The sequence below is a fragment of the Microcaecilia unicolor genome, chromosome 1 (genome assembly GCF_901765095.1).
Source record: "Microcaecilia unicolor chromosome 1, aMicUni1.1, whole genome shotgun sequence".
Lineage (NCBI taxonomy): Eukaryota > Metazoa > Chordata > Amphibia > Gymnophiona > Siphonopidae > Microcaecilia > Microcaecilia unicolor.
Window position 1 is genome coordinate 650,976,650 of NC_044031.1, and position 21,810 is coordinate 650,998,459.

The 21,810-nt window shown below is 43.6% G+C and overlaps 1 protein-coding gene across 2 annotated transcripts in view; it reads right to left on the minus strand.

Annotated features, from left to right (window-relative positions):
- PNLDC1 (PARN like, ribonuclease domain containing 1) overlaps positions 1-21,810 on the minus strand; it is a 115,581-nt gene that overhangs the window by 25,486 nt on the left and 68,285 nt on the right. For both annotated transcript variants that reach the window (XM_030185847.1, XM_030185840.1), the window contains exons 11-14: positions 18,781-18,850; positions 6,187-6,272; positions 5,947-6,002; positions 3,566-3,630 (exon numbers count right to left, since the gene is read on the minus strand). In XM_030185847.1, coding sequence (XP_030041707.1) covers positions 3,566-3,630; positions 5,947-6,002; positions 6,187-6,272; positions 18,781-18,850 — 277 coding nt within the window. The remainder of the gene's footprint in view (positions 1-3,565; positions 3,631-5,946; positions 6,003-6,186; positions 6,273-18,780; positions 18,851-21,810) is intronic.

Consider the following 21,810-nt stretch of genomic DNA (forward strand, 5'->3'; position numbering starts at 1 on the left):
GTCCTATCTTCAGCCCGTCCAGTTTATTTAAGAGCCTCCTGTGGGGAACCGTGTCAAAAGCTTTGCTGAAATCTAAGTAGATTACGTCTATAGCACGTCCATGATTCAATTCTCCGGTCACCCAATCAAAGAATTCAATGAGATTCGTTTGGCACAATTTACCTTTGGTAAAACCATGTTGTCTCGGATCTTGCAGGAAATTCACTATCCTTTCCTTCAGCATCGCTTCCATTACTTTTCCAGTAACCGAAGTGAGGCTTACCGGCCTGTAGTTTCCAGCTTCTTCTCTATCACCACTTTTGTGAAGACGGACCACATCTGCCATTCTCCAATCCCTCGGAACCTCTCCCATCTCCAAGGATTTATTAAACAAATTTTTAAGAGGACCCGCCAGAACCCGATCTCCCTCAATATCCTGGGGTGGATCCCATCCGGTCCCGTGGCTTTGTCCACCTTTAACTTTTCAAGTTGTTCATACACACTCTCTTCCGTGAACGGTGCTATATCCACTCCATTCTCAAATGTACTTTTGCCAGTCCATCGTGGTCCTTCTCCAGGATTTTCTTCTGTGAAAACAGAACAAAAGTATCTATTTAGCAAATTTGCTTTTTCTTCATCATCATCCACATAGCGGTTCGCAGTATCTTTTAGTCTCACAATTCCGTTTTTAGTCATTCTCCTTTCACTAATATACCTGAAGAAATTTTTGTCACCCCTCCTTATATTTCTAGCCATTTGTTCTTCCGCTTTCGCCAGACGTATCTCTCTCTTGGCTTCTTTCAGTTTTGTCCAGTATTCCTGCCTGTGTTCCTCTTCTTGAGTTTTTTTGTATTTCAGGAATGCCAACTCTTTAGCCTTTATTTTCTCTGCCACTTGCTTGGAAAACATATCGGTTTCCTTTTTCTCTTTCTTTTATTTACTCTCCTTACATAAAGGTTTGTGGCCCTATTTATAGCTTCTTTCAGCCTGGACCACTGTCCTTCCACTTTTCATACGTCCTCCCAGCCCATCAGCTCCTTCCTCAGGTATTCCCCCATTGTACTAAAGTCAGCTCGCTTGAAATCCAGGACTTTGAGTTTTGAGTGGCCGCCTTCCACTTCAGCCGTCATATCAAACCAAACCGTTTGATGGTCACTGCTGCCCAGGTGGGCACCCACTCGGACATTTGATACACTACCCCCATTTGTGAGCACCAGATCCAGCGTCGCTCCCTCCCTCCTGGGTTCCATCACCATTTGTCTGAGCAGAGCACTTTGGAAAGCATCCACGATCTCTCTACTTCTTTCCGATTCCGCAGACAGAACCTTCCAATCTACATCCGGCAGATTGAAATCTCCCAGCAACAGCACCTCTCTCTTGTTTCCTAACTTTTGAATATCTGCTATCAGATCTTTATCTAATTCCTCCAATTGTGTCGGTCTGTAGACAACACCTATGTGGACAGGGAGACAACACCCACATGGACAGAGGTTCTATCATCTCTTTTTAAGGTGATCCATATCGCTTCTTCCTTTCCCCAGGTCCCTGTCATTTCAGCTGCTGCGATATCATTGCTCACATATAGAGCTACTCCTACACCTTTACGACCCTCTCTATCCTTCCTAAATAAATTATAGCCTGGTATGTTACAACTCTCCTTCCCTTTCGAGCTGTCCAGCTTAGCTCTCTTGTCTCCCTGGATGACTCGGATCTCCTCTCTGGTACAACAGATCAACTCTCTTCTCAATACTAATATATCAGCATACTTCTCAAGCTGAATACTTAAGTCTTCTTCTCTGGCTTGCTGTATCAGTCTTCTGGAATATTTCTCTCCTCAGGCCAAGTGCCTCAGCTCCTCTCCATGATCAACTTAAGTCACTCTGTTTCCTTTCTGACTTGGATTCCTCTCCTTTCATCTTAACATGGTGCATTCAGATCCAATCTCTGGGTTGATAGTTTAGATCTGTTATTTCTGCTAAAGGTCACTTTCATTTCTGCATAGTAGACTTTAGCAGTCTCTTGACTACAAGCTCTCGGTAAGAGGTATAGTATATTTTTTGGCTTAAATTTTGAGTCCCTCCCTTGCTCGGCACTGCTTTGCTACATCCCATTGGTCTGGACTGGTCTGGTATGGACAAAAAGGAAGAAAAAATTATGTCTTACGTGATAATTTTCTTTCCTTTAGTCCTATATCGGATCAGTCCGGAAACCCTGATTATTCTTATGTGTGATCAACAATGTCTTTGTTGCCCTTCTTTTCCCTTTGCAGATATCATTGTTTCTGTTTTCAAGTTTCTCTCATGTTCCTCGGCTTGCATCTCCTGACTCTATGGTCTCACTGCATTTCAGCAGAGGTTATGTCTGCATGACTGGAATTGATTTTGGGTGAGTTTTGGCATTTGCTCTGCGACAAATATCTGGTTGTAACTGACAGTATGAATATAAGCACAACTGCTTGGCTAATCGAAATACTGAAGATTCTATGGCTGCACAATACCCTTTGGGACGAATCACTTAGAACTACTTTTTTTCCGTCTACATCCCCTGGTCGATGGACATAACCCATTGGTCTGGACTGCTGGTATAGGACTAAAGGAAAGAAAATGATCAGGTATGACATAATTTTTCCCTTATTTCTGCTGTCCTGCCGTGTCCGTCATTAATATCTTGCTTGTACTCATTAATTATGTATTCTTCCCGCAATAGGCCTTCAGAAGTGATAAGCAATAAAGTCTTTGGATATTACATGACATAGCATAACATAGTACAAACAAAAAAACAGCACCATGGGCCTTTAAAAATAGAACACAGTTATTTAATGAATGAGCCTTGACAAAAAGACCCGACACGGGCCGTTTTTCGGTGACTACCACCTGCGTCAGGGGTCAAAGTGATGAAGTGGAAAACTTGGGGAACAACTCGAATATATTCCTCTACAGTATATTATTCCTTACCCCATGTCTCATATAGTAAACGCTACAAAGCAACAAGGCACTTTCACTTTCTGTATCCAAACGGATGAAAAACAAGGCTCATTCATTAAAGAACTGTGTTCCATTTTTAAAGGCCCGTGGTGCTGTTTTTTTGTTTGGACTTTAGTTTGTACTTCGTTCCCTCTCTTTTGTTATATCCATAGCATAACATAGTAAAATAATAAGTGACAGCAGATAAAGACCTGAATGGTCCATACATGCTTGGTTTCCTCATCTTTTGTGACCTAACTCCTTTTTCCTGTTGCATACATGAGGATTGGACTTTCTCCTCTTTTTGTTTTGCTTCACTGATTTCAAAAGCATTAGTAAATTCAAACAATTTCTGGAGATATCTATGTAATTATTCACACAGCTATTCCTTATAATTATTATTTTCACCAGACCAGCTCGCTCCCAGAATAGATGTTCCCAACTGGTGTGCTGTAAAAATTTTGCTTCTTATAGAGACCAGATTATAAGGGTCTTGCTATCACTCTGTCCTGCCAGAAAACTTCTGAAGCAGCACAGTCTGGGGTTTGGGAAGAGGGAATATTCTAGCAGCTCTCAATTCCTTTGGGGGGAGATTGGGTCTTAGCAAACTCAGATTTCTGTACCATATTTTCTGCAGTCAACAGCATGCTCTATGAGGGGGCAGGAGGGGCTCGCAGGATTCATGTCACTGTGAAGAAGCAAAGGAAGGAAGCATTAATTTTAGTTCTGTACATTCCCTTTTCCTTCCCCTCTCCCCCTCCCAAGTCATCCTAGGCTGCTGAATTTGCACGAGACTTAAATTTCTTGCCTGTCAAAGAAGCCATTTGTAGTATCTTTTCTTTTGGGCTCACAATAAGCCAAAATAGAGGAATAATGGACAATGTAAGAGGCAAAGGGGGGGGGGGGGGGGAGAGACAGGGCAACAACAAAAAAATTATAGAAATAGATAAAAGCAATAGAAGGTAAGAGAGTGATGGATGCACTTCTGATGAGAGTAAATGCAATGTCTGCTAGACAAATGCCCCAATTACATGATGAAAAACCCACCAGAATGGTTCATTGAATGCATCACCAAACATATTACATATGTGCTAACAGAAGGACAATTCCCAAAGATAAACGTGAAATCAGACTCACACCAATTCCCAACATAACCAACAAGATCAGCGACCTCACAAACTACAGACTAGTGGCCTCAATACCACTGCTGACTAAACGATGGAGGGATTGGTAACACAACTAATGGACTACTTTGCAAAATTCACAATACTACATAAATCCCAATCAGGTTTCAGACCACAACACAGTACCGAAACGATCCTAACCACTCTAATAACAAAGTTTAGAAGTTTAATAAGCCAAGGGCAGAAAATACTATCAATGCAATTCAAAATGTCAAGTGCTTTTGACCTAGTAGACCACGAAGTACTCACGACCCTGCTCGATTACATGGGAATCAGCGGCACAGTGGCCAAACTATTCAATGGCTTCCTAAAGACCAGATCAAATGTCCAACCAGCTATCAACATCCTGGATCCTTGAGTGTGAGGTACCATAGGGCTCTCTGATATCACCAACACTGTTCAATGTAATGATGGTTCCTATAGGGGAAAATATCGGAGTTAATGGGCTTTAACCTGTTTATCTACACAGATGATGCCACCATTTACATACCTTTCAACATCACAAAAATAACGGACAAAATTAAAACAGAACTGGACCTTATGGAAAACTGCGCAGAAACTTTCAAACTCAAATTAAATAGGGATAAAACCAAATTTCTAGTCCTATCAAGTCCACACAACCTTATAGAACACCAAAACTTCACAATCAACCACCAAACATACCAACTTGAAAAACAGCTGAAAATACTGGGAATTACTCTTGACAAAACACCCAACACTAGATGGTCAAATATCAGCAGTAAGAGCTAAATGCTTCAGAACACTATGGAAACTGTGAAGAATCAGAAAATTTCCAAGACAATCATTCTGGACAATAATACAATCGACAATACTATCGCAACTAGATTACTGCAATACTGCAATGCAGCATACATGGGTTGTAAGGAGAGTGCACTGAAATCACTGCAAACAGTCCAAAACACGGCAGCAAGACTAATTTTCAAGACGACGAAGCACTACACTGGCTACCAATCAAAGCAGGACAGATATTCAAAGCAAGCACCATCATCCATAAAATATTATTTGGTCAGGCACCGGAATATATAATAGGCATGACTGAACTATCACCAAGAAACACAAGCCCAGAAACCATAAAGCTACCTACTTCTTCACCTACTCAACTGTAGAAATAACTTACAAATCTATATACATGGCCAGCTTCAAGTACCTAGCTTCCAAATGGTGGAACTCAACACCAAAGATCACAAGAAGCATCATGAACTATCTCAACTTTAGAAAGAACTGAAAAACATACCTCTTAAAAAAATTCTACTATAAATAACCTAGCCATCATCATCCATCCCAAATACAAATTACAAGTCACCTTTACAAGCACAAAGCAAAGTGAAAACAGAAATTGCAAAGTGTCACTAAAACCCACAAATGTAAACAGAAAATTGTATACCAACTCCATAAGTATCAATACGACTTTGAACCGAAACTCATTTTTGGATAACAGTGGGATATAAGAATGTATGTATGTATCTATGAATGAATGAATAAATCAATACATAAAATGTCCTGTCAGACCTTTATCTTTTTCATGGATTGCCAAGCAGCATGAACTAAAGCTTTTGCTAATTTTACTGGTCCTTTATCTCTCTCATTACACTGCAGGAATTCTGGCCAGATATTCTCTGAATCCAGTAATATTGCGGACACTTTGCCAGTTGCCAGTTTCTCTTAGAGACAGACATAGAAAGGCACAAAAAAAATGAGGACACAGTGAGAGAGATCACTAAGGGAAGGTTAAATACCTCGCCCAAGTCACAAAACAAATGAGATCTGGAATTCCCACTTCAATATACAAACCCATGCACCTGCTGAGGACATCAAAGATTTTCGAAAGATTTCCAGCCCAGGGAAACTGGAATTCCTGAAAGAGAGGAGAGAATATTCCCATACAGCTTTGCCAATGTACCTTTGTCATGCCTTACTTCTCATACAGTGCTGCCCATGCTCTTCACTCCTGCCTACACCCCTGCTGTTATTACTGTATTGACTTCCACACATAGCTCTGACCAATGTGCCTGGGTCATGACCTGCAGTTCCTCACTCACCTTCCAGACAGCTCCTGTCAAGATCTTGGTATCAAGGATAACAGGAAACAAGGTGTGAATGTTCTTCTTAAATTCACTGTAGCTTTCTGGGGTGAAACAAAACATATATGCACTAGAAAATAGGCCTAGAGAGATCATGATGAAGGGAAGGGAGTCAAGCTTAATGCATTCAAGACAAAGATTTTGTACTTCGGCAATGATATGTTAACAGTTCCATCTATGGCTATAATACATTCAGGAGAGCAACTGCAAATTGAAAAACCATCTAGAATTCTAGGAATTATCTTGGACACCCAATTAACACTGTAAACTCAGATAAATCATTTGAGTAAAAAGATTTTCTTTCAACTGCATCAGTTAAGGACAATTAGACCAGTTTTTTTTTTCCTGATCATTTTTACATGTTAGTACTGGCTATTGTTCTTTCTCAGCTAGATTATTGCAATGCCTTTATGTTGGTTTTCATTCAAAATTAGTTGGACAGTTATAGCTTCTGCAGAATACCGCAGCAAAACTGATATTTGGCTGATCAAAATTTGATCATGTGATATTTTTGTTGAGAAATCTACACTGGTTGCGCTTTTCGTGTGCGTGGAATTTAAGGTTGCCTGTATAGTATTTAAAATTCTGCACGGTTATTGCTTTTTTCCATACTCAAATAATAACCTATCCGATTTTTTGGAAAAGTTCAGGTTGTCAGTCCACTTTGTTAATTGGATTACAGACTATTAAGAATGTACATTATAAAAGTGTTTTAGATGGTTCATTTGTATACCAGTCTAGTAAGATATGGAATTCTATTCCACAGCAAATACACACTCTTCCAGGATATTTTCCATTTTGTAAAGCGTTGAAAACTTATCTTTTTGATAAGTATTTAGCTGTATGATTTAGCAACTGTCTCTCTTGATCCCTGTATTTCTTTCTTGTGTTACTGTAACCCGCTTAGACTCTCTGTTGTTAGAAGTGGGATATAAATACCAAGAAAAAAATAGAATGTACTGCTCTTACACTCCAGTTCACAATCAGAACTACAATAAAGCTCTCACTAGACTCACTTTTGTCCTAAATGTTTTCCAAGCCTGCATAAAAACCAACACATGGACAATTTTTCAAAAAGATACAAATTGAAAAAAAAAACAACAACCTGGGAAAATAGGTAACAGGAAGAAGCAAAGTGATTCCAAAATGGCCGACGCAAAGGACTGCACAGCATGAATCACTGGTGGAAACTAATGAAAGCCATGGACGTAGCACACTAGAAAGTAATTTTGGCAAAGTTTATGAACATAGAGATGCAACTGATACTGTAAAATTATACTAATAAACTAAATAACAGAGCCAGATGCACAAAGGTCCCGTTAAAGATCCGTGTGCGTTTCCAAATCGGTAAAAATTTACCGATTTAGAAACTCAGAGGGATTCACTAAGAAAATCGCATGCAAATGAGCTGCTCGTTGCTTTTGCAACCCAGCTCATTTGAATGCGTGGCAACTCTGCGCATGCTACAGACGGCTCTCATATACGATAGTAGTAGATTTACCCTTTTTTTGGGGGGCAGACACAAAAATGCTTTTTTTTGAATGGGCATACCTGTATTGCAGCTCCCTGCCTCCGGCTGCTGGGAAAGTGAGAAAAACCTTGCTCTGCTGCTCTCTGCTCTTCTGTGAGGAATCAGCAGCATCAGGGATTGGTTCCACCCCCAGCTGTTCCTGCTGCTTCCTTCTATTGGCTGGCTGACATCCTAGAATGCCCATCTCCCTGAAGATGGACTCTCATTGGCTGGCTGCTGTCCCAACTCCTCCTCCCTGTAGGACTTCCCTGATGACATCACTTTAGAGCTGTGAACTGATTGGATCCGAACTTCCTGGTGTCCCCCTCCAGTAATGAGTGGGCGGGACATCCCAAGCTGATGCTGTCCAATTGGTTTAGCCCTTCTCTGTGGAGGGGGACACCAGGAAGTTCAGATCCAATCAGTTAACAGCTCTAAAGTGATGTCATCAGGGAAGCCCTGCAGGGAGGAGGAGTTGGGACAGCAGCCAGTCAATGAGAGTCCATCTTCAGGGAGATGGGCATTCTAGGATGTCAATAGAAGGAAGCAGCAGGAACAGCTGGGGGTGGAACCAAGCCCGTGTCCCACAGACGCTGTTTCTTTTATGGACCCTTAATTTCCTTGTATTTTTGGTAAGTCACATTACTTTTATGCTTACATTTCAGTACTCCCCTCCCCCCCCCCACAATTTCTTGCCAGTAAAATGTAATTTGAAAAAGAAACATATTTGGCACAGCTTTCATACACACAAAAAAGCTGCATGTAAGCTGGTATACTTTTTTTTTTGTGCTCCATCTTCCATGCCTTGTTTCTCCCCTTCTCCTAGTTGCGATAATGAAGAACCGGCAGGTCCACACCTCCCGTTAAAATTTCCACGGTAAAGGTATGGACTGCTTTTGTGCATGGGGTCAGAAATGGTAGTGCATCACATTCACATTATAATAGTAATTAGCTCTTTTGCATTCCGTTTTCGTTAGCTGCTACCATGACAGGAAAATGGCTAGGAGAACCCTTTTGTGCATGTCCCGGTTTACTACTTGCGTGCTAAACTGGCTAGAACCAGTTTAAAAACCACATTGTTGGCTCATTTAGTGCATCTGGCCCTGAATTGGAAAAGGTAGTATTGGAGAAAGATGTGAAGCTGGAAGGCTCTGAAAACTGTACGTGATCTAGTATCTGCACTATGTGGGAATAAAAGAACACAAGAGAGCATGAACTCAGTCAACGATGCCCTGCTCTCTTCTATAAAGGGCATAAGTACATAAGTACATAAGTAGTGCCATACTGGGAAAGACCAAAGGTCCATCTAGCCCAGCATCCTGTCACCGACAGTGGCCAATCCAGGTCAAGGGCACCTGGCACGCTCCCCAAACGTAAAAACATTCCAGACAAGTTATACCTAAAAATGCGGAATTTTTCCAAGTCCATTTAATAGCGGTCTATGGACTTGTCCTTTAGGAATCTATCTAACCCCTTTTTAAACTCCGTCAAGCTAACCGCCCGTACCACGTTCTCCGGCAATGAATTTCAGAGTCTAATTACACGTTGGGTGAAGAAAAATTTTCTCCGATTCGTTTTAAATTTACCACACTGTAGCTTCAACTCATGCCCTCTAGTCCTAGTATTTTTGGATAGCGTGAACAGTCGCTTCACATCCACCCGATCCATTCCACTCATTATTTTATACACTTCTATCATATCTCCCCTCAGCCGTCTATTCTCCAAGCTGAAAAGCCCTAGCCTTCTCAGCCTCTCTTCATAGGAAAGTCGTCCCATCCCCACTATCATTTTCGTCGCCCTTCGCTGTACCTTTTCCAATTCTACTATATCTTTTTTGAGATACGGAGACCAGTACTGAACACAATACTCCAGGTGCGGTCGCACCATGGAGCGATACAACGGCATTATAACATCCGCACACCTGGACTCCATACCCTTCCTAATAACACCCAACATTCTATTCGCTTTCCTAGCCGCAGCAGCACACTGAGCAGAAGGTTTCAGCGTATCATCGACGACGACACCCAGATCCCTTTCTTGATCCGTAACTCCTAACGCGGAACCTTGCAAGACGTAGCTATAATTCGGGTTCCTCTTACCCACATGCATCACTTTGCACTTGTCAACATTGAACTTCATCTGCCACTTGCACGCCCATTCTCCCAGTCTCGCAAGGTCCTCCTGTAATCGTTCACATTCCTCCTGCGACTTGACGACCCTGAATAATTTTGTGTCATCGGCGAATTTAATTACCTCACTAGTTATTCCCATCTCTAGGTCATTTATAAATACATTAAAAAGCAACGGACCCAGCACAGACCCCTGCGGGACCCCACTAACTACCCTCCTCCACTGAGAATACTGGCCACGCAATCCTACTCTCTGCTTCCTATCTTTCAACCAGTTCTTAATCCATAATAATACCCTACCTCCGATTCCATGACTCTGCAATTTCTTCAGGAGTCTTTCGTGCGGCACTTTGTCAAACGCCTTCTGAAAATCCAGATATACAATATCAACCGGCTCCCCATTGTCCACATGTTTGCTTACCCCCTCAAAAAAATGCATTAGATTGGTGAGGCAAGACTTCCCTTCACTAAATCCGTGCTGACTTTGTCTCATCAGTCCATGTTTTTGTATATGCTCTGCAATTTTATTCTTAATAATAGCCTCCACCATCTTGCCCGGCACCGACGTCAGACTCACCGGTCTATAATTTCCCGGATCTCCTCTGGAACCTTTCTTAAAAATCGGAGTAACATTGGCTACCCTCCAGTCTTCCGGTATTACACTCGCTTTTAGGGACAGATTGCATATTTCTAACAGTAGCTCCGCAAGTTCATTTTTTAGTTCTATTAATACTCTGGGATGAATACCATCAGGTCCCGGTGATTTACTACTCTTCAGCTTGCTGAACTGACCCATTACATCCTCCAAGGTTACAGAGAATTTGTTTAGTTTCTCCGACTCCCCCGCTTCAAATATTCTTTCCGGCACCGGTGTCCCCCCCAAATCCTCCTCGGTGAAGACCGAAGCAAAGAATTCATTTAATTTCTCCGCTACGGCTTTGTCCTCCTTGATCGCCCCTTTAACACCATTTTCGTCCAGCGGCCCAACCGACTCTTTGGCCGGTTTCCTGCTTTTAATGTATCTAAAAAAGTTTTTACTATGTATTTTTGCTTCCAACGCTAATTTCTTCTCAAAGTCCTTTTTTGCCCTCCTTATCTCCGCTTTGCATTTGGCTTGGCATTCCTTATGATCTATCCTGTTACTTTCAGTTGGTTCTCTTCTCCACTTTCTGAAGGATTGTTTTTTGGCTCTAATGATTTCCTTTATCTTACTGTTTAGCCACGCCGGCTGACGTTTAGTCTTTTTTCCCTTTTTTCTAATACGTGGAATATATTTGTCCTGAACCTCCAGGATGGTGTTTTTAAACAGCATCCACGCCTGATGCAAGTTTTTTACTCTGCGAGCTGCTCCTTTCAGTCTTTTTTTCACCATTTTTCTCATTTTGTCGTAATCACCTTTTCTATAGTTAAACGCTAGCGTACTTGATTTCCTAGTTTCACTTCCTTCAATGCCAATATCAAAACCGATCATATTATGATCACTGTTATCAAGCGGCCCTCGTATCGTTACCCCCTGCACTAGATCATGAGCACCACTAAGGACTAAGTCTAGTATTTTTCCTTCTCTTGTCGGCTCCTGAACTAGCTGTTCCATGAAGCTGTCCTTGATTTCATCAAGAAATCTTATGTCCCTTACGTGTACAGATGTTACATTAACCCAGTCTATATGCGGGTAATTGAAATCCCCCATTATTATTGTGTTGCCCAGTTTGTTTGCGTCCCTGATTTCCTTTAACATTTCCGCATCCGTCTGTTCGTCCTGGCCAGGCGGACGGTAGTACACTCCTATCACTATCCTTTTCCCCTTTGCACATGGAATTTCAATCCACAGTGATTCCAAGGAGTGTTTTGCTTCCTGCAGAATTTTCAATCTATTTGATTCAAGGCTCTCGTTAATATACAATGCTACCCCTCCACCAATCCGATTCACCCTATCACTACGATATAATTTGTACCCCGGTATGACAGTGTCCCACGGGTTATCCTCCTTCCACCAGGTCTCAGAGATGCCTATTATATCTAATTTTTCATTTAGTGCAATATATTCTAACTCCCCCATCTTATTTCTTAGGCTCCTGGCATTCGCATATAGACATTTCAAACTATGTTTGTTGTTCCTAAGTACATCATGCTTAGTACTTGACAGTATTAACTGGCAATCTTTTGTCTGATTTTTATTGTTATTTAAAGATACCCGATCTACTACAATCTCTTTTGCAACCTCACTATCAGGATACTCTATCTTCCCTGTTATGGTGATATCTTTGAAAGATACCTTATCCCGAACCATGCTCTTTTGAGCGACTGTCGGCCTTCCCCCCATTTCTAGTTTAAAAGCTGCTCTATCTCCTTCTTAAACGCCGATGCCAGCAGCCTGGTCCCACTCTGGTTAAGATGGAGCCCATCCTTTCGGAATAGGCTCCCCCTTCCCCAGAATGTTGCCCAGTTCCTAACAAATCTAAAGCCCTCCTCCCTGCACCATCGTCTCATCCACGCATTGAGACTCTGGAGCTCTGCCTGTCTCTTGGGCCCTGCGCGTGGCACAGGTAGCATTTCAGAAAATGCTACCCTGGAGGATCTGGATTTCAGCTTTCTACCTAAGAGCCTAAATTTTGCTTCCAGAACCTCTCTCCCACATTTTCCTATGTCATTGGTACCCACATGTACCAAGACAGCGGACTCCTCCCCAGCACTATCTAGAATCCTATCTAGGTGACACGTGAGGTCCGCCACCTTCGCACCAGGCAGGCAAGTCACCAGGCGATCCTCACGTCCACCAGCCACCCAGCTATCTATATGCCTAATGATCGAATCGCCAAGTACAACAGCTGTCCTAACCTTTCCCTCCCGGGCAACATTTGGAGATATATCCTCGGTGCGAAAGGATAATACATCCCCTGGTGGGCAGGTCCTGGCTACAGGAGTACTTCCTACTTCACCAGGGTGATGCTCTCCTTCTAGGAGACCTCCCTCCTCCAAGGTAGCACAGGGGCTACCTGACTGGAGGTGGGAGTTCTCTACAACATCCCTGTAGGTCTCCTCTATGTACCTCTCTGTCTCCCTCAGCTCCATCAAGTCTGCTACTCTAGCCTCAAGGGAACGGACACGTTCTCTGAGAGCTAGGAGCTCTTTGCATCGGGCACACACATATGACACCTCACCAATTGGGAGATAATCATACATGTGACACTCAATGCAAAAGACTGGATAGCACCCCTCTCGCTGCTGGACTGCTGACTCCATCTTAGTGTTTTTTGAGTTTTTCCGTAATTTAAAACTTGCTAAAGTATTAAGGATATCAGCCTATCACTAACTTACAGTTCCTCCTTTAAACCCCAATCTTCAAGTTCCGAAAGCACAAGCAAAATTTGTTCACTTACCAGAGAAATATCCTCTTCTCCCAGAACTTATTAGAAGGAAAGCTTTCGGCGCGCGGCACCTTGAGCAGAGGCCCCGAGTGGATCGGAACGGACCTGGGAGTCACTCTGGCGAAGGCTCCGAGGATATGCAGATGAGCTGCAAGTCCTCCACGGCACCTGAGAAGGCAACCGGTGGGAGAGCTGGGCACCTCTCAACCAAGAAAAGGCTTACCAGGGGTTAGGCCGAAGCCAGCATTCCTCCCCCTGAGGGTCACCTGATCCTGGCTAAGAAGTACCTGGTAGCTCTGGGTAGGTGGAGCGAAAGCCCTGGGTAACTGTGGCGAAGGCCCTGGGAAGGTCGGGGTGGATTTGGGAGTCACCCCGGATGCAGCTGTGAGGATATGCAGAACGCTGCAAGTCCTCCACAGCACCTGGTAGGAGCACTGTGCACCTTGAGCAGAGGCCCCGAGTGGATCGGAACGGACCTGGGAGTCACTCTGGCGAAGGCTCCGAGGATATGCAGATGAGCTGCAAGTCCTCCACGGCACCTGAGAAGGCAACCGGTGGGAGAGCTGGGCACCTCTCAACCAAGAAAAGGCTTACCAGGGGTTAGGCCGAAGCCAGCATTCCTCCCCCTGAGGGTCACCTGATCCTGGCTAAGAAGTACCTGGTAGCTCTCCGGGATGAACGCTCTTTATAGAATAGATTTGGGCATGAGAACTTACACCAACTGAAACCAGGTGTAAATCCTGGCATGCAAGTTGGGCGCATATCCGCGGTATTCTATAATACTATGCACAATTTTCAGGAATGCCCCCCGCATTGGAAAGTTCCCTTTGCAGTTGTGTGCAGATACACTTAGGCGCTATCCTGTAACTGGGCACGTAAGTGTATTTCCATGCTTATCTGCCATTTCAGCTCTGTTTCGGCACTTTGCATCTGTTATAACGTGTTTCCGCACTGAAAGTTTAGGCACTATTTATAGAATTCCCTAAATAACCAGAAACCGCTCATTGAGGTAAACTTTCAGGAAATGGAAGAGCAAAACCATCTGGGAGCACTCACAGAGTTAGCACCATGACTGTGGCCCATACAACTCAAACACTTGAAACAATTCTTCCTGAGGGAAACACTTCACAACCTGGTACAATCAATGGTACTAAGCCACTGTTACACTCTGTTCCACTCCTCCAGAGGTGCAGCCTGCTTGCGCAGGGTATGGGCATTCAAGGATGCGGAGGCCATCTTGGATGTGGTATCGCCAGGATAGGACGGCCATCTTGGAGATGGGCGTCTCAGGTTGTGGCAGCCATCTTGGAGATGGGCAGCTTCAGGAAGGAAGCCCATATTTGGGCATAGGGCATCTCTTCTGATGGAGGCAGCCATCTTGGATCAGCTGCACATGTTTGAACCTAATTCCTACACTATTTAAAGCCCTGCCTCCAGTCCTTCCTTGCTTCGGCTACTAGTGCTTAGAGGTCGTGGTCTACGTCTGTGTTCTACAGCCAGCTATCTTTGTTTCTGTGATTCCTGTGTACCAGACCCTGGATTGTTGCCTGACTACGCGCTGTGTTGCTGCCTGCCTAGACCTCGGACTGTTTCTCTGACTATTCGCTGCGCTGCTGATTCCTTGGCTCCTGGACGGTGTCTGTTCTCCCTGCCTGTCGGGTCAGTGGCCGTGCAACCCCACCGGTTCCAGAAGTCCTGGTGGCCGCCTGCACCTGGGGGCTCAACTCTCAGGGAACAGCAGTCGCTTCCCAGGTGAAGCTAGGGGTTGTCTGGCTGCCTGACCGAGTGCGGTCTCACTCCATCTTCGTCGTGCTCAGTCAAGGCACAAGGGCTCACATTCTCAGACATAACAGCCACGTAGACTACTGCAATGGAATTTATGCAAAAAAACTGCACTGGCTCCCAAAGAATGCACTGCCTTTAAAATCTGCACCCTGGTTCACAAAATTATCTACGGTGAAGCCCCGGGATACATGACAAGCTTGATCGACTTACTAACTAGAAACACATCAGAATCAATACGAACATATCTAAATCTGCACTACCCAAGCTGCAAAGGCCTCAAATACAAATCAACTTACGCATCCAGCTTTTCCTACATAAGCACACAACTGTGGAACATGCTACCAAAAGCCTTGAAAACGATGCATGACCACCTAAGCTTCCGGAAATCACTAAAAATAAACCTGTTCAAAAAGGCATACCCTACCGATCCAACCTAAACGCCTGATCACTGTGACACAACAAAACCTAAGTACGCAATGGACATAACTCAACTCTTCCGTTGTACGATTCCCAAATTGTGGCTGTGCCACACGAACTTTATCTTACCACATCACCACTTTATATTTGTTCTCAGAGTCAGCAAACACCTCTCCGGTACCATGTAAGCCACTTTGCGCCTACAAATAGGTGGGAAAATGTGGGATACAAATGTAACAAATAATAATAATAATAACAGACCGCAAATGTTTATAGCAAAGTTTCTGAGTTATGCTCACAAAATTATTAATTCTCCAAGCATTCACCAGGACTTCTCAGTCACATGATTAGGACTGGAGGGAATATCCAGAGGCAATCTGGCAAAATGTGAGATTAACACTGCAGTATCTGACCAAACTGAGAATCTGACATAATGAGAAGTTGCAAGTCATAGAAACTGTGTTACCAGAACTTTCCTACAAGATCTGCAAGAGGGCCAAAAGTCACCACACAGGCCCTGATTGGAGGACAAGAACTTTGAGAGCCTAAAGAAATATAGCAACATGAAACGTGAGGTCTGTAAATTTGTATAGTTCCAAGAGCAACAAGTTCCAACTAGAAATGAGAATGCCGGTACAGTGGGGGAAAAAAAAAAAGCTTTTCATACATAACAACCCAATGCAGTTGCATTTCAACAAACTGCCTGCATCAGGAGGATGACAAACAGCACTTTGTGTCTTACTCTTTGGTGACCAAGATTCTGAACACCGACATTATACACCTTAAAAGATGTGGATTTTATTCAAAAGTTTGACTTTTTACCACTTTCATTTAGTGACCGTCACTTAAGTGTCACAGATGAATACAAATTTTGGATGGGTTCGTTACCAGATTATAGTCTCCTATTTTTAAAACTGCCTCATATTTAATTTTGAAAACTGGGGAGTGTGGGGGCTGTACCTGAGCACTTCACTATCAGGCCCTAAGGCCTTACAAAAGGAATCAAATTGAATTAGGGACCTTTAGCCTTGTGTATTTGTTAATAAATGATTGGTAGGCAGGGGAGGTAGGAGGAGCAAGTGGAAAAACAGAAGAGAGACAAGAGAAGAGAATGATGTGCCAACAACTCAAAGAGTTCCCTGCTGCACAGGTTTACATTGTGGGGGTCATTTACTAATGGTTAGCCTGCTGTAAGAATGCTTTGAAAATGAGCATCATCGTATAGTATCTGAGCAAATGGACTAGTTAATGGAGAAGTATAACTCCCCAAGTCGTAATTACTAAACAGCTGTAACAAACATAATGAATGTCTTTGTTCGATAATTACTGTGGTATTAGAGGGTGCTAGTTGCAGTATGACTAACTGCGGATTTTAGAAGGAAAATGGAATAATATTGGGGGTGGGGTTAATTTTTGTAGGAAGTACTTGGAATGTTATACGTTTTTCACTATTGTTGGTTGTTTTGACTGTTATGAATAATGTTTATTAAACTCAGAAACCAAACAGATTTAAACATGAAAAAGATCTCATTTGAGAAAAAAAACACACACACCCTTTTCCTGTATAGGTCTCAAATACAAATTAATGTATGCATCCAACTTTTCCTATTTAAGCGCAGAACTATGGAACGTACTGCTAAAAATAGTAAAAAAAAAAACAACGTACGACCACCTAAATTTCCGGAAAGAACTAAAAACAAACCTGTTCAGAAAGGCATATCCCACCGACCCAACATAAAAGCCTGAGCACCTGCAACACAACAAAACCAAAAATCGTAACGGACACTCCCAACTTCCCTCTTCCTTCCTAAATTCCCCTAATATACCTACCTTACATGAACCTATTCTACTACAGTAACACCTGCATTTGTTCATTACGGAACTGGCGAACGCCACTACGGTACTATGTAAGCCACATTGAGCCTGCAAATAGGTGGGAAATTTGTGGGACAGAAATGTAACAAATAATAATAATGTAGCTGCAGAAAGAGTGTCTTCCTTCTCTGTGTAGACATGCAGAAATCAGGAAAGTGCAATACACGCTGAACCATGAACTCAACAATTGCATTATCAAATTTATTAGCCTCAAAGGAAACTAGCAAAGTTGCTCAATCCATCAGCACTTCAGAAGGAGCTTTGAACATAACTATCACATGAAGAGCATCTCTAGATCCCTGCAAATGTTCTCCCTCTCTCATACTTTCTCCAGTCAATCTTCTCATCTTAAGCAGAAGATAATACAGCTTATGGAAAGGTCGTAAAGCTTCTTCAAGTATTTTTTTTTAACAGTTTCAACAAATCTCTCTTAATGATTCCTGGGACCCATAGTTGACAGACAAGGGAAATTCAAAACCCGTATATTCAACTGTCTGTCTTTTCAAAACATCTCCAATTTCTGATGAACATTAATACAGTCACCAACAAGTTAGACTGGACTCCCTGCATTTCTTTAGCCCGGGCTCTACACATCAATATTGCCATTTTATACAATTCTATAGCTGGCTGCAGGGGACCTGGCTATTGTGGGGTGGGTGCCTCAGTATAGGATGGCCTGGCATTTGAGTACCGGCACCTCTTTTTTTCCCAGTGATTTTTTTTATTGAGTTTTCAAAAGATAATACAACAAAAAAGTGTACATCCAACCATACAATTAATAAATGTTAATAACAATTATTGCATCAAATGTAATAGTATCGTTGCTGGAGCGAATATAGAAAAAAAAAAAAAAAAAAAAGATAGGGGCTTTCTGCTTTCTTAGGTATTAGTACAAAATAAATTAAAAGGAGCCCATAGTTTCTTAAAATTTCCGACATTATGAATTTTAATCGCAGCTAGAGCCAACATATCTAGGAGTTTATTAAATGAGCCTTTGAGGGTTAATCCTGGGGTAGAGGAGCGAAGAACAATCAATTTGAGTACTGGCACCTCTTTTGCTAGAAACAAAAATGCACTATGTCCCGTAAATGTATATTCTATAGGTCTAGTAAACCATTTCTATACATCAATAAGATCAATAAAAGAAAAAAAACCATCAAATATATTAATAATCAAATACAACAATAAAGTACAATATTCTCACAGTATTCGAAAGACTAATCAGCATAGTACAGACACCCAACAAGAATAAAACAAAATCATATTAGTCCACTGCAGTTGTTTTGGAGCACTGAAACCTTTCTGGCCAATATCCAGCCTATGGCATTTATCATTTTTTTAAAAAGCTGACCGCTGAAAGTGTTTCTAAACTTCAGCTTTGAGCCATTGTTGGGATTTTGGCACTGACTTGGCCTCTAAAATTTGGAGCGGGAAGAGGGGCGGGGACAGAGGAGTATATAGACTATACCTGGAAGAGGTCTGTAAAATTTATGATGAACATGTAGGAGGTCCATCAGCATATTGTGTCCAACTACTGGCTGCAGAAGGGGAAAAAACACTCTGTGAGTAACACAAACCTGCATCTATATTGCAAGCACATCCAACCATAATGGCACTAACTGCCAAGACTTAAGCATCAACCACTCTACCTTGAAAAGAGCAGCACTGCAAACATTACACCAGCCTCTGGAACATTACACACAGATTAAACTAAATACAGACTGACCCTCAGAACATACAAGGGTTACAAAGCAGAAATAGAAATATGCACACCAACTTAACTGGAAGCCTCAAGAAACCTGTGCAACACAGGAGGAAAAGAAACACAAATGCATGTCCTTCTGTACTGTGCAAATTACAAAAGATATTTCCAGAGCTAATGCAGAAAACCAAAGACTGCCCATGAAGGAATGAGCAGGAAGATAATCCTGGTAGAAAGAGGAGCAGCCACAGCTGTAGCAAGAATAGGGTTACCATATTTTGTCCCCCAAAAAGGACACATGCCCCGCCCCCACCACACACCCCACCCTGCCCCCTTTCACACCCTCGCTCCGCCCAGTCACATTTCCCCTCCCCCTGTCACACACCCCATCACCCCCCTCCCCTTACTACTGCCCTGGTGGTCTAGTGACCTCTTCGGGGCAGGAAATAGCCCCCTCTTTCCTGCCCGGAGCGCTGCCCAGCGTGCATCCTTCCTGTTGGTGATCTCGGCACCGATTCAAAATGGCCGCCGAGGGCAACTCTCGGCAGCCATTTTGAATCAGCACCAAGATCACCAACAGGAAGGATGCATGCAGGGCAGCGCTCCGGGCAGGAAAGAGGGGGCTTGCCAGGTGCCCTTGGCCTGGATTGGCTGCTGCCGTGGACAGGATGCTGGGCTTGATGGACCCTTGGTCTTTTCCCAGTGTGGCATTACTTATGTACTTATGGCTCTTTCCTGCCCCAAAGGCGGAAGACGTCACTAGACCACCAGGGCAGTAGTAACTAAGGGGAGGGGAGGCTAGCAATCTGCCTGTTTGTCCGGGTAAATCTGAACATATGGTAACCCTAAGAAAGAAGTAGTACATCCTGCGTCCAGGTTAGAAATGCTATCACTCTGTTCTATGATCTTGCGAGCACTTTTTTGCTTAGCGTGCAAAATTGCTTGTACAGGTTATAGAAGAGTGCCAGTTACACGCATAACAATTACCTAAGTATAACAAATAAATTGGACATTATTGGAGTTAACTGGCACTAGTTAGCCCCAATTTGCAGTTACAGGAATAATTACACTTAGGAAGTATTCTGTGAAGTTACTGGCCGATATCCAGACGATGGCGGTGAGTGTTTTCATGTCCGCCACCCGCTGCATTTCTGGATATTCAATGCTGGTTGGCCGCTAAAGCATATGCGGTTAAGTGCAATATTCAACCTTTGACCGCATAAGCTGAACCGCTTAAACATTGGGTCACATAAATAACAGTCCAATTCAGAAACATGATGGCAGAAGAGAGTAAATGGCCCATCCACAGAGGCGTAGCTAGAAGGGGTACAAAGGGAGCAACCGCTCCCCCAAATGCATTTTGAGTTAAATGGTGCCTATGTGGATTGGGCATGCAGCCTTGCAAACGGCACCTATTTTACAAAAGGTCTGCTCCCCCAGGTGTCAAAACCTGGCTACAAGTCTGCCCATTCACAGCAACCACTATCTCTTCCTTTCCTTCAAAGATTCCACGTGTCTGTCCCATGCTTTCTTAAGTTCAGACACAGTCCTTGTCTCCACCACCTCCATCAGGAGGCCATTCCACATGCCCATCACCCTTTCCGTGAAAAAGTATTTCCTTAGATTACTCCCGAGCCTATATAACCTCTTAGCTTCATCCTATGCCCTCTCATTTCAGAGTTTTCCTTCATTTGAAAGAGGCTCACCTCCTGTACATTAATGCCACAGAAGTATTTAAACATCTATTATATCCCCTCTCTCCTGCCTTTCTTCCAAAGTATACAAATTGAGAGCTAAGTCTGTCCCCTATGCTGTATGAAAGAGCCCACTGACCAATTCTGTAGCCGCACTCTGGCAGGGCCACCGAGAGACTGAGCCGGGCATGGGGCAGGGCCGCCGCCGCCGCCTTCACCAGAATCGCCACCCCCCCCACCCCAGGATTGCTGCCACCAATGACCCCCCCCCCCCCCCCCCCCCGCCAGTATCACCGCCGCCACCCGCCACAACTACCTTTGCTGTCAGGGATCCCAAGGCCCCGCCAGCAGAAGAGGTCTTCCTCCAGTGCTGCTCATCTTCACTCTGCTGCATGATCTGCCCCTGTGGCTGCTTTTTCTCTCACGTTGCACATGCTCAGTTTCAAAACAGAGTATGAGCGGCCTGAGGGAAAAAGCTGCCACTTGGCAGGCAAGGTGGCAGAGTGAAGACGAGCAGCACTGGAGGAAAAACTCTTCTGCTGGCGGGGCCTGGGGGGACCCCTGCCAGTCAAACCGGAGACGCTGGCCCGAAGTCCAGCCTCTAAGGGGGGGGGGGGGAGCCTGGCGCCGGAGTTCTCTCTCTCCTGCTTCTGTCAGGACGCGATCACCTGGGTCCCATCAGGAGCAGGAGAGAGAGAGATACTGCAGCGCCAGGCCCCCTTGGGGGCCCAGGCCTGGGGAATTTTGCCCCTCCCCCCTCGGCGGCCCTGCCCTCTGGACCAACTCCATCTTGTTTATATTTTATCATCCTCACTTTAATATTCCCATATCTCTTGTTTGTCCTGTGTCTGTCCTAATTAGATTGCAAGCTCTGTCGAGCAGGGACTGTCTCTTCATGTTCAAGTGTACAGCGCTGTGTACGTCTAGTAGCGCTTTAGAAATGATAAGTAGTAGTAACATAGTAAATGACAGCAGAAAAAGACCTGCACGGTCCATCCAGTCTGCCCAACAAGATAACTCATATGTGCTACTTTTTGTGTATACCCTACTTTGATTTGTACCTGTGCTCTTCAGGGCACAGACCGTATAAGTCTGCCCAGCA